General features: G+C 38.2%; 1 protein-coding gene and 1 long non-coding RNA gene across 4 annotated transcripts in view; one reads left to right on the top strand and one right to left on the bottom strand.

Moving 5' to 3' along the window:
- hmga2 (high mobility group AT-hook 2) overlaps positions 1–11,293 on the bottom strand; it is a 158,490-nt gene extending 147,197 nt beyond the window's left edge. Inside the window, exons 1-4 of one of the 2 annotated variants that reach the window (XM_063059614.1) lie at positions 10,337–11,293; positions 8,461–8,547; positions 5,709–5,759; positions 3,008–3,482 (exon numbers count right to left, since the gene is read on the bottom strand). In XM_063059614.1, the coding sequence (XP_062915684.1) occupies positions 3,417–3,482; positions 5,709–5,759; positions 8,461–8,547; positions 10,337–10,441 (309 nt within the window). In that variant the 5' untranslated portion in view covers positions 10,442–11,293 and the 3' untranslated portion in view covers positions 3,008–3,416. Of the gene's footprint in view, positions 1–3,007; positions 3,483–5,708; positions 5,760–8,460; positions 8,548–10,336 lie in introns of those variants that run through there. The other variant, XM_063059613.1, reaches the window with a different exon arrangement.
- A 355-nt stretch (positions 11,294–11,648) lies between these two features.
- Positions 11,649–14,913, top strand: LOC134352318 (uncharacterized). Of its 2 annotated transcripts, none has more exons than XR_010019372.1 (3): positions 11,649–11,793; positions 12,865–12,935; positions 13,548–14,913. It is a non-coding gene; the product is annotated as an uncharacterized LOC134352318 (long non-coding RNA). The 2 variants fall into 2 exon arrangements; XR_010019373.1 differs by having other exon boundaries at positions 12,865–12,962.
- Positions 14,914–15,260: the final 347 nt, after the last annotated feature.

Below are 15,260 nucleotides of genomic sequence, written 5' to 3'. Positions count from 1 at the left end.
TCAGTTCAGGACAATGCATTTCCATCAACATTGATATCACTGGGCTTTGAAAATTAAACTAAAACTTGTTTGATCTTTGGTAGCACAGTACCACGTGCAGGAGGACCACAACCTTGCCGTTGTGTTTTGAGTTGCGTGCCTGGATCACAAAGAGAGCTATGCTGGCTGAGGTCGGGATTGTGCTTTGCCTCTTGGTAGGGTCACCCATGTCAAGCAGGCCAAAAGGTAGAGGGCACACCAGTTTCACCTGTCCTCCAAGTTCGGGGGCTCAATTTAGGACTAACAACCCTGACTGGTAAAACAAAATTGTTAGATAAACAACAGTGGAGAATCCTTCTACGTCTGAGCGTGACAGTATTCCTGAGTCTCCACCCGGGACTTACATGACTGATAGCAGGGAAAGCTGAGAGAAAGTTACTGACACGCTGAACGAAACCCTGAGCACCACCAGAGATGGAGGACCTTCATTGTTGCCCTAAACACCGGGCTGTTTCAGTCAGTATAATACCAATATTGACTTTTGTTCTAAAATTCCTGTTACTTAAATCCTTAAATTAACTCATGAAGTTAAACAACAGAAGTGTTGTAGTACTTTGATTTTTATTTGATTTGTTCTTTGTAACAGACAAGTTTAGAATCACTTCTTATATTTACATAGTTCTCCTTCAGGAGGGTATTTGATTGGTCTTCAGCCACAATACAGTACTTGTAAGTGAAGGTCATGCCAACAAAGTTATTTAAATGTGTTTGATAAACTCCCAAAGAATTGAACACCTCTTGCCCTACTACATGAAGGGTGCTCCAATATGTTTCATAATTACAAACAAGTGAGTCTATTTTCCAGCACCGGAAAAATCAAATTTAGGGGGAAAAAATGCACCATTTCAGTACCAATTACAAATATTACTTGAAACTAAGTGTGCTATGCTCTACATTAAATGTAGGTGAAAATGGCTTAAAACGTTGATAAAATTTAAGATCTATTTTGGTCTCTAAGCCATCATTCACATTTATGAGGCTGTCAGCAAGACTGTTACACACTGCTAGCAGACTTAACAAATATGAGAAGAACATTTCAAAGACTAGTACAAGCAATTGTAACATTGTCCCAGTACATTCTTTATTTCTCAACACTCACATAATTATTTATAATTCTGCATGTCCACTGCAACAGCTAAAACTTTACACCACTTGTTCAGATGCTAAACATACAGAGTGCTACCAAGAAAAATACCCCTTGCAAAAAATAACACTTTGATTTATTGTTGCTTCTGATTTTTCTCCTTTGACTCAATTCTTTCCTGAACCAGAAACTCCTGACAGTATTCAATTCCACAAGTCCTTTATCCAAGTAGTGTTTGCATATGTACCTGAAATTTACTGCCACGTTAGCAGAACCAAGCCTAGTCCTGGCTTCACCATTTCCAGCTACTTTTTCTTCTGATCTGATTGCTCAGTACATCAGCCTACAGTAAAGTTACCCAAGATATTCGGAGAGTTCTCAATGACCATGGAGGAGAAAGCGTTGTCATTTTAACGTGAAAGCCTTTCATCAGCACTATAAAAAGTTAGAAATCAAATTTTTAAGCTGCAGATAATGGGAGATATATTGAAAGCACTAGACCAAGTTGAAAGCAGCATTCACTGCTTGCAATTTTAATCTCCCCTACAGCAGAGAAACCTAACACAGAGAGGATGCATGCTTTATAAAACATCTGTCTAGTCCCAAAAAGTAATTCTGAAATTCTAGTTACCTATCATTTTAATTCTTCTTCCCACCCTTCACAGTGACCTCTGTCTCTGTCTTCCTATGTCTTCCCTATGAAGCCCAACACACTCCTTTACGTCTTCTCTTATCTTCTGATTGTAGCCCTCAGGACTTAAAACGGAATTCAACAATTTCAGAAACTAGCCTTTCAGTTTGCATGTTCACTTTTGATGGAACAAATTATTTTCCCTCTCTATAGATGTTCCCCAACCTGTTAAGCCTATTTGTCCTCTACTGTGCCTATTATCTTGTTATTAATTATTGTACTGCCCTGCACTGTTTTTGTGCACTTTATGTAGTACTGTGCAGGTCTGTAGTCTAATGCAGCTCTTATGTTTGTTTTACATAGTCTAGTGTAGCCCTGTGCTGTCTCACAGAGTCTAGTGTAGTTTTGTGTTGTTTCATGTAGCACCAGGGACCTGGAGGAACGATGTTTCGTTTTCACTGTGTACCCTAACAGCAGCTTATGGTCAAAATGACAATAAAGTTGACTTGTCTTGACTTTCTAGCACCTCTTGTTTCAGATTTCTCACTGCTCCAGGGTTACCTTTTCCCTTCTCCTCTGTCCTCATTCATTTTCCATTAACACCTTCGGAGAGATCAATTATGAATAATAACCTTTCAAGATTCAATCTCAGTGGGCACAACCATTCATATAAATCTCTCTTGCTCTCTGTCTGAGATGTGTTCTCTTCACTACAAATGAAATTTTTAAACTTCCTTAGTTCTCTCTCCAAAGATACCGCCTAGCTTTTAAACATTTCCAGCATTTTATATATCATTTGGATTTCCAACATTTTTTTTATTTCATTCACTCAATCTTAGTTGTGGTCAACACTGAAAACATGCAATTATGATTGGTGGCTGCCATAATGGAAACTGCTGGCTTAATCTTTGTACTTGTTAAATAGCATTTCCTTCAAAAAAAAAATTGACATCTCAGAAAGCAAAAGATACAACATGCAGGTCCCAACTCGAACAGGGATCCAGCTACTCAATTAAAAATAACTGAAGCCTTCGTAGAATTGAATTTAGTTATAAGTAATCTGTAATTGTGGTAAACAAAGAGACATTTTAAAACTATGTCTAGATTTCACCTACATAGAAATATCACCCTCAGCCAATCTTAATTTGCAAAAGTATTATATAGGAAGATAATTAGCTAAGTACAGAGAAACAAACAGAGATATTTCTTCATTCCACACTCAAAAAAGTCAGTTTTATGCTGTTCACTTCTGATTTCCTTTATTGAATTTTTTTTGCTTGATGGATCTAACATTACAGAGAAAATTGCATACTCATTTCTTACAGTGTTACTCCTGTTGCTGCAAGCTGAATTTCAATTTATACAACAAAAAGAGCCAACTTTTCTAATAGTGCATAAATCCAATCTTGTTAAAGAAGTTATGTACTCCATTGACAGGCATTGAACAAGGAGATTTACTCAACTTCCTGGTTGATTGAAGACAGCAGGGAAATAGGATTGTGATGAATTGGGAATTTTTTTTATTGATACATGTTCATATGCAACAGAGAAATTTTGTAATACACTTCTATAATTCTGCACAAATCTCCTGACAATATGTACACAGATCAGGCTTCCATATTCCAAAGGGAAGTAAATTAATGAGACAACGCCAAACAAAGGCTAGTTATAATGCCACCAGAACTGATAGGTTATACCCATGTCAAAAGACCATTCCTCAGCTGTTATCTAGTAAGTAAAAAAAAATGATAATTAACATAGATTTTGGAGTAATTTGGACAGGGCTTCCAAATGCATGCAAAACTTGGGCCTTAAATACAAGACAGTTACCAATAAATCCAACAGGAAATTCAGCATGTCTTTACTTAGAAGCTGGTTGGATTTACCAATGAGAATCTTACTTGCTCAAGAAGCCAATCAATGAATTAAGGAAAAGCCAGATAAACACAGGGAGGAAAATAGAAATGATGTGGACTGGGGGAGGTTTGTATGAAGTATAAAGGTCACAAGACCTGTTACAGAACTTCAAATTTGATCTAATTCTAGCACATTAAATACACACAGTAAGCACATTGCAACCTTCAATATAGTGGTGATAGTGCATGCATGCATTTGAAGAATTACATCTTTTTTAAAAAACTGCATAGAATTATGACTTCATTTGGCAAATTTTTCTGACAATAATTGTTCAAATTGATATCTTGTATTGTTAGAGATGGGAACATTTTATATTTCTTCCAAATGTGTTAAAAATCTCTGGAATTCTTTTCTTCAGAGTGCTTTGGACATTGAATTATTAAGTTATATTTAATTAGTCAATACTTCCTCTATCTGTGCTAGACATTCCCTAATTCAATTTAAAGTTGTTCATAGAGCACATATGTCCAAAGATAAATTAGCTCGCTTTTATTCTCATATTAATCCTTTTTGTGATAGATGTCCGGGGCAGATAGCCTCTTTAACTCATATGTTTTGGTCTTGTCCTACTCTGGAAACTTTTTGGAGAGACATTTTTAATATTATCTCCAAGGTATTGAATATAGATATCTCTCCTCACCCTATTACTGCTATCTTTGGACTACCTAAAATTTCCAGTAATCTTTCTCCTTCAGCCCGTAGAATGATTGCATTTCTTACTTTAATGGCGAAAAGATGTATCTTACAACATTGGAAAGAGCTTAATGCTCCAACTACCTTTTTTTGGTTTTCTCAGACGATATTATGCTTGAATTTGGAGAAAATTAGAAGCAATCTTTATGATTCCTCACTTAAATTTGAACAGACCTGGAGAACTTTTATTCAATATTTTCATTTAATGTAATTTTTTTTTTCTCCTCTTTTTTTGCTCCATATTTATATACCCTTCTTGTTTTTTTTACTGTTTTTAATGGAGGTCGGGATTGAGGATGTGATTTTAAGTTTTTTAACTCTGCTTGGTTCCAAGTTAGCCCATTGCTTTGCTTTGCTTTTAGTTAGTTGCACGGTGGTTTTTTTGGGGTTTTTTTTTCCTTTTCTCTATTGATATATATAAAAATTAGTATACTATTATGTTACCTTAGTATGTTATGTTTAAATTACATTGCTTGTATCATTTTTTTTGTATTAATATCTCCTGTAAATTTATTATATTCTAACAGTGTATTAGTGCCTATATGGCTTACCTTTTTGTATACTTATTCAATAAAAAGATTTAAAAAGAAAGAAAGAAAGTTATATTCAAGCCTGAGACAGATTTTCGGTTAAAGAGAATAAAAGACAAAAAAAGAATTTAGGAAAAAAAATTAGATTAGCCATCTCTGAATGGCAGAGTATGAACACACACCACATGGCCTACTTCTGCCCTTTTTTCGCATGTTCATAAATAAAATTTGTTACAATAGTGTAGTTAAGAAAGTGAGCAATTTCTCAATGACTGTTTATTACAACCTAAATGAAACTTCAATCCATCACTGACTGTTTCCAACTTACTTCCTCTTAGGAGGAAGAACTCTCCCTATTCAACAAGGCAAACCAGCAGAAAAAGCAGTGGAAATGTGGGATGCAATTTAAATCTTGTAAAGTTTGTATGAATACTTTTCACAATCCCAGCAGCACTCATATAACATTGACTGAAGTGCATTTACTGTCTGCTTAAATGTAATCACGATAACTTTGCCACATGGGCAAAACCAGTTCTCTTCATTTGTTTCTGAAGGAGCAAAAGGAAAACAAAAATCACTTTTTCTCCTTGCCCTGAGTTGTTTTCCAGAATCAATGTTGATAATGGTCACAACAGAATACTGGACAATGGCAGAAAAGAATTCAGTTGTGATGCATCTTGAGGGAAAATGAACTTCCTCAATACAAGAAAAGTTAGGCAGTTGAACAAGCAATATAAGGGGTGGGAAGGGTTGCAAAATGACAAAAGAAACAAGTCCAATACTTTGCAATATAATTAAAGAGAGTGGTACTTACCCATTTTCTAGGTCTACCCCTAGGTCGTTTCTCACCACTGGGCTCAGCTTTCTAACAAAATAATTGGAAAAACAATGTTATCTTCACCTGCTTAAGAATTTTATTGTACAGGACCCATTACAACTTAAAATAGTACACAGACTGCATGTGTCTTCACTCTCTTAACTGCTCCCGATTCAAATTTATTGATTCTTGCAGACATCCTCAATTAATCAGACCAACGAATTATTTCAGTCCTTCAACAAAACAACTCATTTTCTGGATAACCTATGTGCGCAATCTAGTTTTGAGCTTGTTTGGGATATTAATAACTATCTGATACCTCAAATCATAGCATTATCTGATTATTTCTAAGGCAATGCATTAATTCACCCAAGGAGTGAGAAACTACATGAAGGACTTACCTCCAGTATAGTGAAATAATGCAAAGCATCTTTAATATTTAAATTAAAAATTCTAATATATCCTATTTCTTTTGAAGCTGCTTGCTTTGAAAAACTAACAGTTCTGTATTAAAACATGTCTGTTTACCTCAGAAATCAGATCATTTTGAGCAAAAGATAGAAGTCACTAGCCCCAAGTTGCCAATTGTAGAGTTGATAAATTAATCTGATAACTTCAGCAGGATGATTAATATCCACTGTCAAGACTATGACGTTTCTAACTAAATAGGTCATCTAAGTCTCAAATGTTAACAATTAACATGTGGATTTGCACGTCACCTAAACTTCAGGGTTAGCGAAGTATCTGAAACAAGGGGAGACAATTGATATAGAATCTGAATCAATAAAGGTGGAGCTTTTGTGCTGTACCTTTGTACATTGCTGTTAGGTGCAACAGAAATTAAACCTGCACTCTATAATGCAATTATCAAGACAAGACCTGTTTAAATAATTTAATGAATATGAAGTGTTCTTTAGTCATTCACTCTTTGTTAAGTAATAATATAAATGTAATAATATACAATTCCTGGATAGAGATCTGTCTTGCAAAACAATAGCTAGACATCAGCATAAAAGTGACAAAGGTACAGTTCTGGCAGTAATTGTCAGTGTACTGGACAAATAATTGTCGCCAGATCACTATGAGATATTTTAAAAAGCAATACAGTATTAAATACACTCTTACGTAGACCAATGATTCTGAAATCAGAGCTAAAGAAACCTTCAATGTTTCTGTTCTCAATGAGGTTTCATGTTCTACTTTTTATTTTATAAATGCAGTTTTAAAAAAAATAACTTAGAGAATATTAAATTTGATTTTATTTCAGAAAGAAGTTGATACCAATCCAAAAGACTAAGGCTATGAATCAATTTTAATCTTTAAACTTTAAATCAGAACTTTTTCCAGTACAAGCTTCATCTATATTTCCTTTTATCTGTTAAACTTATCACATCAATGGCCTCTTATCTACAAAGATAAAGTGGTAGTGACACATTTCTCAAAAATATCATGTGATGGAATCCTTATAAGTCGCCAAAACTTCTCTGCAATACTGAGCCCAGAAATTACAGTTGCCTTTTTCAAAATGACACACTGTCAAGTCCTTGTTGCACTTACGTTACTAATGAACAAGTATAATCAAATTCTTTTTAGCAACACATTGGCCTAGAAGAGAAGTCATTGTTAAAACACCTTAGTTGTTAAATGCAAAAAACAAATATATTAATCTACCAGTGTTTCTTGTCAAGTTAAATTTACTTTTGCAAATAAAAACAAGGAATTATATCCTATATGATTTGCTTTATAGTAACATTTATCAATTTAATTATAAACTGCAAGACTTAAGGAGAAAACAAATTAGTAAATCTCTGGAGCACCAAGTTCAATATATACTTTAATGGACACAATATCAGAATGAATTCTCCAAAACATTATAGTTGAAGTTAACAGTGAATACAAGAGCTTGCCTTTTTAACATTTTGAACATGAGGATCACTCCAACTACATTTGTAACCATTTGCTTAGTTTGTCTTCATCTCACTGTTCACACACATTCTCTCAAAATTTCAAAAACTTCTTTTGCTATAGGATGGCTTTAGAATTGATCAAAATGCTTTTTCATTGCTGTAGCATTTTATTTGGTGAATAAAAACTATCTGTTAAAAATACAGTTGCAAAATAACTGCTTCAATTTTTCTTTTCTCAGTAAGTAGGCATTAACAACTTAAATTTCCATGTAAACTTTTCCCCTATAATTGAATGTAAAACAACATTTTTTAACTGAATTTCAACATAATCCATTGCAAAATTGTCAACTGATACCCAGTATTTTAAGTTTTCACCAAATTTGTATCACAAACTGTTGCTCGTTATATATTACTAAGAACTTACCATATAATCACATTTAAAATACACAAGAGCTAGATCATGCTAATCTTTGCTGATAGGTTTATAAATCAGACATTTCTCTAGCTAGATGGTGTTAGCTACAATGTTAACAAGAAACGATGATAAACTGTAGCTCACTGGAGTGGCTTTACTAGAACAAAAGCTTCCCTCCAACAAAGCTGCTCAACTTCCTCAAAAATTGAAACAGAAAATAATCCTTCCTAGGGGAAGCCTTCATGGTCTCTTACTTTAAACTTGGACTTTACTTTGACATAGCAAACTGCAGGAAATGTGATTCGAACAACACAAATTACTAAAATGGTGTAAATCCTCTGGCATTCAGGATAAATGATTGAACTCATTTGTAAACTAGTCTTCGGAGTGTGGTTAGTGCTCAGAAATGTTCACAAGTTAATCTCACCTTTTGAGCTGCTTTAGAGGGACCCTTGTTTTTGCTTCCTTTTGGCCTTCCCCTAGGTCGTTTAGGCGTAGGTGGTCCGGTGGGTTCCTATAATTTAATATGGAACAGTGGCCAGTTAAACAGAGACCCAAAGAAGGCTCCAATACATTAAGTTTTTTTTAAAAAGAAGTGCACATACAAAAAAAATGCAAACTTTATACAGAAAATTGGTGCTTGGTAACAACAGGAATTTAGTTGCCTGTTCCTTTAGAAATGTAGAAAATACCAATGAATTTCTAAAGTAGTAAATTACATTCTGTTTAGATTATTTCATCTGTACATATTCCTAAACAATATAGACCTTCTTATACCACTTTTCTGTGACATAATAAGTTGAATTAAAGAAAGATATTTCCAGGTGGTGACGTGATACAATGTGTAACTGGACTTAACTAAAAGTGGCAAACTCGATGTGTTAACTTTGTGGGACAGAAATTATAAGTGGTTTCAGCATTTATTCCACATAATTCCAAAGGGGTCAATGTAGAGACTCCAAGTTAGTTTCTTTTAACAAAACAACGCAGTGTCCATTCATCAAACCAACAGTGGTTCTGGAGAACACTCTCCAGGCGATGGCCATTCAAGTCGATACACCCAACCATTCAGCTCATGAATCCAATGAAAGGATTTCAATCTCGGTGGGAGAAAAGGAGTCAAATTTAAATATCTACATCTTGAGCCGTTTTTCAGCCAGATTCCCATAAAACTCACAACATGAGAGTAATGATGCTGCAAACCTGCACTCTCGGCAAGCAGCGTTTTCAACGCGGAGGCATTTAATGAAAAAGAGAGTGTCACATCAAATGGAAGGAAAGTCTAAGCAGACATTTGACTGCTTCTCAAATAAACTTCTGCTTCGTGATCCAGGCACAAACTAATTTATTAAATAAACCGATCTTTACAGGACGTCCTGCTTAGAATATAACGCAATCAGAGCTGGAAATAAAAATAGTGACACATTTAGTGTGCTCGTACTGGCAATGAAATATTGCCCTTGACACAAAAGTATTTCATCTGCACACAGCGGTGTATTAGCAAATTAGAGAGCGTACGCCTCAATGAAGTGACCTGGTCAAAACAGGAGGCTGGAAACAATGTATTTGCATGAAATAAGGTCCATTACCGCGGTCCTGAAAGTGGGGGGGAAAGGGTAATTATACACTTTCTCGCCCTTAAATGGTGTCACTCTGCCCAAATAGCGCAAGTTCGGGAAAGACCCTTCACAAAACTTGAGAAAAGGAGAGCTTTGTGGCAGCCACGCAGAGACACAGCGCGACAGAAAGGACGACGATCTGCGTCCCACAACTCATCAAATTAGGCGGGATTTTCGGATCACTTTTTTTAAATGGGTGATACTTGGAACAACAAAAACAAAAGCTGCCGGCCTTTCCGGAGCGCTACAGCAGACCGAAACGCCGTGCATGTGCAACAGGTAACTCCGACAAACACCCTTCATTCACTTCAGGGCAGATACTTCATCCCAATTTGCGACTATTATTGACGTCGGCTGCCGGGCCGATTTAACGTCGCGGTCACACCAAAGTCAGCGTTTTCTAAACTACCTTTTAAACAAAACCACCGGTGGAAATAAAAATGCCTCATTCCCAACGCATTGGGGTTTATTTGCTCGAAAAATTTTCGAGCAAAATTTTTCAGCGCATCCAGCCTTGAACACGCAACCCAAGACTGGAAGGAAGGGACGGGATGGCAACTTGTAACAGTACATGCAACTAAAACCGTCCTTAAACTAATCCTCAGCTCTATCCCAACCCACTCCATAGATCCCTTCGGTGGAAAAAAAAACAGAATAATTAAAAAAGCACAGCGCTATACTGACTTGCTGCTGTTTCTTGGGTCTTCCCCGACCTCTCTTCTGCGGTGGCTCTGCAGGTTGTTCCGGGGGAGTCGTGGACTGGCTGGGTCCTTCACCTCTTGTGCTCATTGCGGCTTCTGACAATCTGGCTCTCTCCAACAGGTTAACGCAAGGAGCAGTAACACCGGCCGCCCTGGTGTTGAATGTGTTGAGGAGGAGGCAAGGAAAAGAAAAATAGATGGGGGGTGGGCAAGAGAAATAGAGCTAGAGCAACAAATTGCAGGATGCTACCAAAGATGCAGTGGGTACCGCTGCTTGCTTTTACTGGTGATTGAAATTTAATGGGAATTAAAGTGTGAAAGGGACCAGTTATGATCTGCTGGTACGGCACAGGCTGAAATCGGGGCACTGCAGTTTCCTGCTAAGTGTAACAATAATGATCATACTTTATGCACCGTAAACTAATAAACGAAGTGGGGGAAAGAGCAGAGAGCCCAGCACCCGCTATACAAGAGTTTCAGTGAAAGGGAAAGAGTTACTTGGGCTATTATTCTTGTCCAGCGCACGAAAGGAGAATGGGTAAAAAAGCACCTTTACTCGTGGGTGGAAAAAGGAGGGGGAGGGGTGGGGTTGAGAATGAGAGAGGAGGGGAGGGGGCAAGAGGCAGGACCAGAGAGAGAGAGAGCGAGAAAAAAAAACACAGCGATCAGCTTGGACAAGATCCAGATGAAACATTCACAATTCACCAACACTGGAAGAGAGCGAGAGGGCTCACGTGTCCCAGGCTCGGGCACTCTGTAACAAAGCCTCTTCTGAATGGCTGAAATCCAGCAGGTTATTTAAATACACCCCCGTCGGATCAACACAGCGCATTCCGAAGGAGGACTTCCAATTTAACATTTTTTTAATCGCATCGCTTCAATCCAAAAAGAGGGAAAGGCAGACAGGTTTCCAGTTCCTTCGGTTTCCCTCCCCGCTGCTATTCACCGCGTACACGGCGGGGCTACAGGGACAACGGCGGGACTGGTGGATCGCTGTACAAAGGGCACCGGGAGGGTGGGGGCGGGCAGCCGGGCTTCACCCTTCTTCTCTCGGCAGAGACAAAACTCAAATGCATTGCACAATAAATCGTGTTCCTCAAACCCGTTTTAAGACGAATCTGGCTTTATTACTGAGTGGCATTTGTCAGGTGGGGCCGTGTTAATAATTTTCACGTTGTCCGTGCTCGCACACAGCGGCGCGCACTGTGCGTTTTGCACCCTGCGGGTGTTAGTTGCACACGAGGAGAGAGCATCTTCGCCCCTCTCCAAACGCGATGCGCTGCGCGACTCGAGAAGCTGCGTGCGCTTTCTCGACCTCCAACAGCCAAGCCCGACTTTGATCTGCGCCGCTCAACGACATGAAGCGAGATCAATTACAGAGGAACAACAGTGACAAAGAATTCGCTGCTTTACGTGCAGGCAGTTTCCCACGATCGCCGAGTCAGTTCAGAACAAGGAATTTGGATTTCTCCCCGTCCTCTGTCTTGTACACAATAGGGAAGAAAGTTGTTGGGGGTTGGGGGGCGGGGAGGGGGGTGAGCACGATTCCTGTGCCTTGTCGGACAGAGGGGAAAAGTTTACAGTATAGTGAATTTTACGCGTTGTTTTGCAAAACAAAAAAAAACACCCACAAAGTAAATTTATTTTTAAAGTCAGGTTTCAAACACAGGGCACTGCTTTTCGTAAATAAGGCAAAGTGAAATAGAGTATATGCACAGTGAATTTACAACAAATATTGCTTCGTTCGTCTCTCCCCCCCCCCCCACACACACACACACACACACACACACGGACGGTTCTCTCATTCGCAGATGCACTTCATTCATAAAAAAAAGGCAGTACTAGGACCCCCAAGAAGCCGGTCAGGAGAGTTTGCCCGCCCGTGGGCTCTCGACTCCACCTCCTGTAGACTGCATGGCGTCAGCGCTTGAAGCGAATGAAATGATCATGCTAAAAAAAACTAATCAATAGCCATTGCCATAAATTACTGCAGGAAGTGCTAAATAACACAAGTTCCTAAGAGAAGATCGATTGTACCTCTAGCGTGTAACGTTAGGAGAACGACAATGGATAATCAGAAAATAAGACGGGTTTCGTGAACCCCACAAAAATGAATCATAATTAAACTCGGTTGTTGGCGCTGTAATAGGGAATCTTTAGAAACTTTTTTTGCTAAGTGGCGAAATTTCACTTCATGTTTGCCTGTTTCTACATTATTCCTCGCAATAAAGAAACCTCCGTCACGATACTCTCATTACTTATATGCCCACTGTGGGAAGGAAAATTTTTAGAACACTGACTTGGTTCTAAGTTGGTTGGCAATCGATTATTTTTAATATGATTGACATTGACAATTCGATTTTATTTTGGGTTGGTGGGAGGAGCCGATTTGCCCACAGCTTTAAAACATTTTACTTGGGCGTGTTAACAAGCATGATGGTTGCTGGTTCTATTTATGACAGCGATGGTGGCTTGTCCTGTCACATTAAATGTTTATTTCCTGTCTTTTAGCTCTGTAGGGCCGCCGAGGAAATGTCAGCAAACAGGCTATGCAGCAGGGAAAAGGATTATTTGGAGCCATGGTATGCCACACGCATAGACACTGAAAGGTGGGGCCACCCCAGGGGAAAGCAACCCCCACCCTCCCTAACCCCCGCCACCAGAGATGGTTCGTCGCCGCATATCACTCCCCGAACGGTGTTAATGTTATCTCGTGAAGATCAAAGTGCAGTCGTCGTGTATATTTTTAATATCCCTTTCCTTTTACAAAGTTTGCAACCCCTGTGTTTGTGTTAACGCAAAACCAAAACCAATTTTTTTCTCAATCAAGTTTCATTCATTCACAAAGTCTTTGCCTCTCAGCTGGTTCTGTAATGGGAGCACACCCCCCCCCGCCCCGTCTTCAAATCACGCTGCTGACCTGAACAATTTAAACCCAGTGGAAGAAACAAAGAAAATGGCACATTTTATAGTTTTTGCGCATTTACCATTATTCCACGAATTCATCTGTAAACAGCCAAACACGATTCTATCTCGGGCGTAAATCTGCAGATAATTTGAAGGGGTGGTGGCAGAGGCGTGGGGGGGGGGTGGTTGGACCGGGAGACACGGGCACTGCTTTTAAACTTTAAAGGGTGCTTGTTTTTATTTCGGAGAATGCTATAGTTCCAATCGTTTTATTTTATCTGATGTAGAAACAACCCGAGGGATGGACGAAAGAAACTATCGCCGACACCACACAGCGATTTACACAAAGCACAATGGGGCATTCTATAAACATAAACCAAAAGTGAGGGAGGAGAAAACGTGGTCAAGAAAATTGTCGCTCAGAGAGAATTCGCGACTCTGGACTTATTGTTTGCACTGTCAACCAACTTGTTTGTTCGTAAACAAACCCATGTTAAACGCTCTCTCGCTTTGCGCAACACTTGATTCAGTTTGCTGTGTAGTCTCTTCATTGTTATTCGGACAGTTTAATTTATATTGAGTAGCATTTTCTTGATGAACGCAATTCGTTTGATTAAATTGCTCTCCTATCGCCTATTGTGCATCCAGCTTATTCTTTAATAGTCTGCATCCTTTTTTAAAAAATGTGATTTCTCCGAGGCTTGGTACGAAATCGACAGCAATGTGGAAAAAAATGTAATTTTAAATATGCTAACTTCGCCGTAGAGTTTTACTGACGTGCGCTTTATATACTTTAACATAATTAAATTAAGTATGCATATTTACAATTAGAGAAAAATATTGCAACTCTGCAGAAGTATATGTATGTTAAAACCATCAGGAACCATAATACGCCATTAATTCAATGCGCCTCGCTTCCTTTGCAGAAAAAGGCTCCACGTGGTATGTTTTTAAAATCATAATGTATTGCTACAAAGAAATGTTTTCAGAGTCCCTGGAGAGAAGGCTGTGGACAAAAACCTTAGTATGTCTAATAATGCTCTTGTTGTTTTGAGAGTTCCAGTTTCTTAAACATCCATTCGGAACTTTGTAGAAAGGAGGAAAAGGTCTCCAGCAGCGACAATTTTTTTTAGGGGGAGTAATTTGTGAAATGTGAAATTGGCTGGCGAAATAACCTCAAAATGAATTGTTAACCCATCATATCATTTTTAATTAGGTATGCACCAAGAAAGATTTGAGAGTTTTATTTTGCTGCGTTCCTTTAAAAAAAACCCAGCACCTACAGCAAAGTACCTTTATACCTATCGTTTTGCCTTCACCAGCTTTTTGTACCGACGCACATATCATCTTCTGCTTCAAAAACTGCCCTTTATAATTAGCCATAGTGGTAGGGTCAGTTGCATTTAAGGGAATATTTATGTTAACTGAATAGAAATTGGGGAAGCTGGTTTTCTGCCTAAGCGTGTTTTTTTTTAAAGAAAAAGCCAATTGAATTCCTTTATTTCAAACAAGGTATGCATTGTGATCATTCAGGAATTTAGAAAAATAAAATAATAGTAGCATAAATGTTTCCTGTTTTATAAATCTGTTGCTATCAAGCATGTAACAGAATAATTTCACTGGAGCATGGATTTAACGTGCATTTCTGCTGTGTAAATAAATTGCCCATGGAAAGCAGATTCTTTATGTGCTGCATTTGGCTTTGTGTCAATTTTAAGTTATGGATTCCAATGGTGCAAACATATTATTTCATAATTGGTTTGAAGCGAAAGCTTTCTTTGGCTAATGGTGTTTATAATCCGCATTGGCACACTTACAGTGTATCAACAGGAATATCGACATTTGATGTAAGGAAATGCTTACAATCTCCAGTCATTTCTAGGGCTGGATGAACACCCCAACCGTACCCCTATGTTTGTGACACAATATTAATTTGATTTTATTTTATGCTATCGGATTCAAACTCAGGACCAACGGCAACATATTTGTGAATTGCTTCC

Source organism: Mobula hypostoma, chromosome 9, assembly GCF_963921235.1.
Source record: "Mobula hypostoma chromosome 9, sMobHyp1.1, whole genome shotgun sequence".
Taxonomy (NCBI): Eukaryota; Metazoa; Chordata; class Chondrichthyes; order Myliobatiformes; family Myliobatidae; genus Mobula; species Mobula hypostoma.
This window is presented reverse-complemented; position numbering and strand designations above follow the sequence as displayed.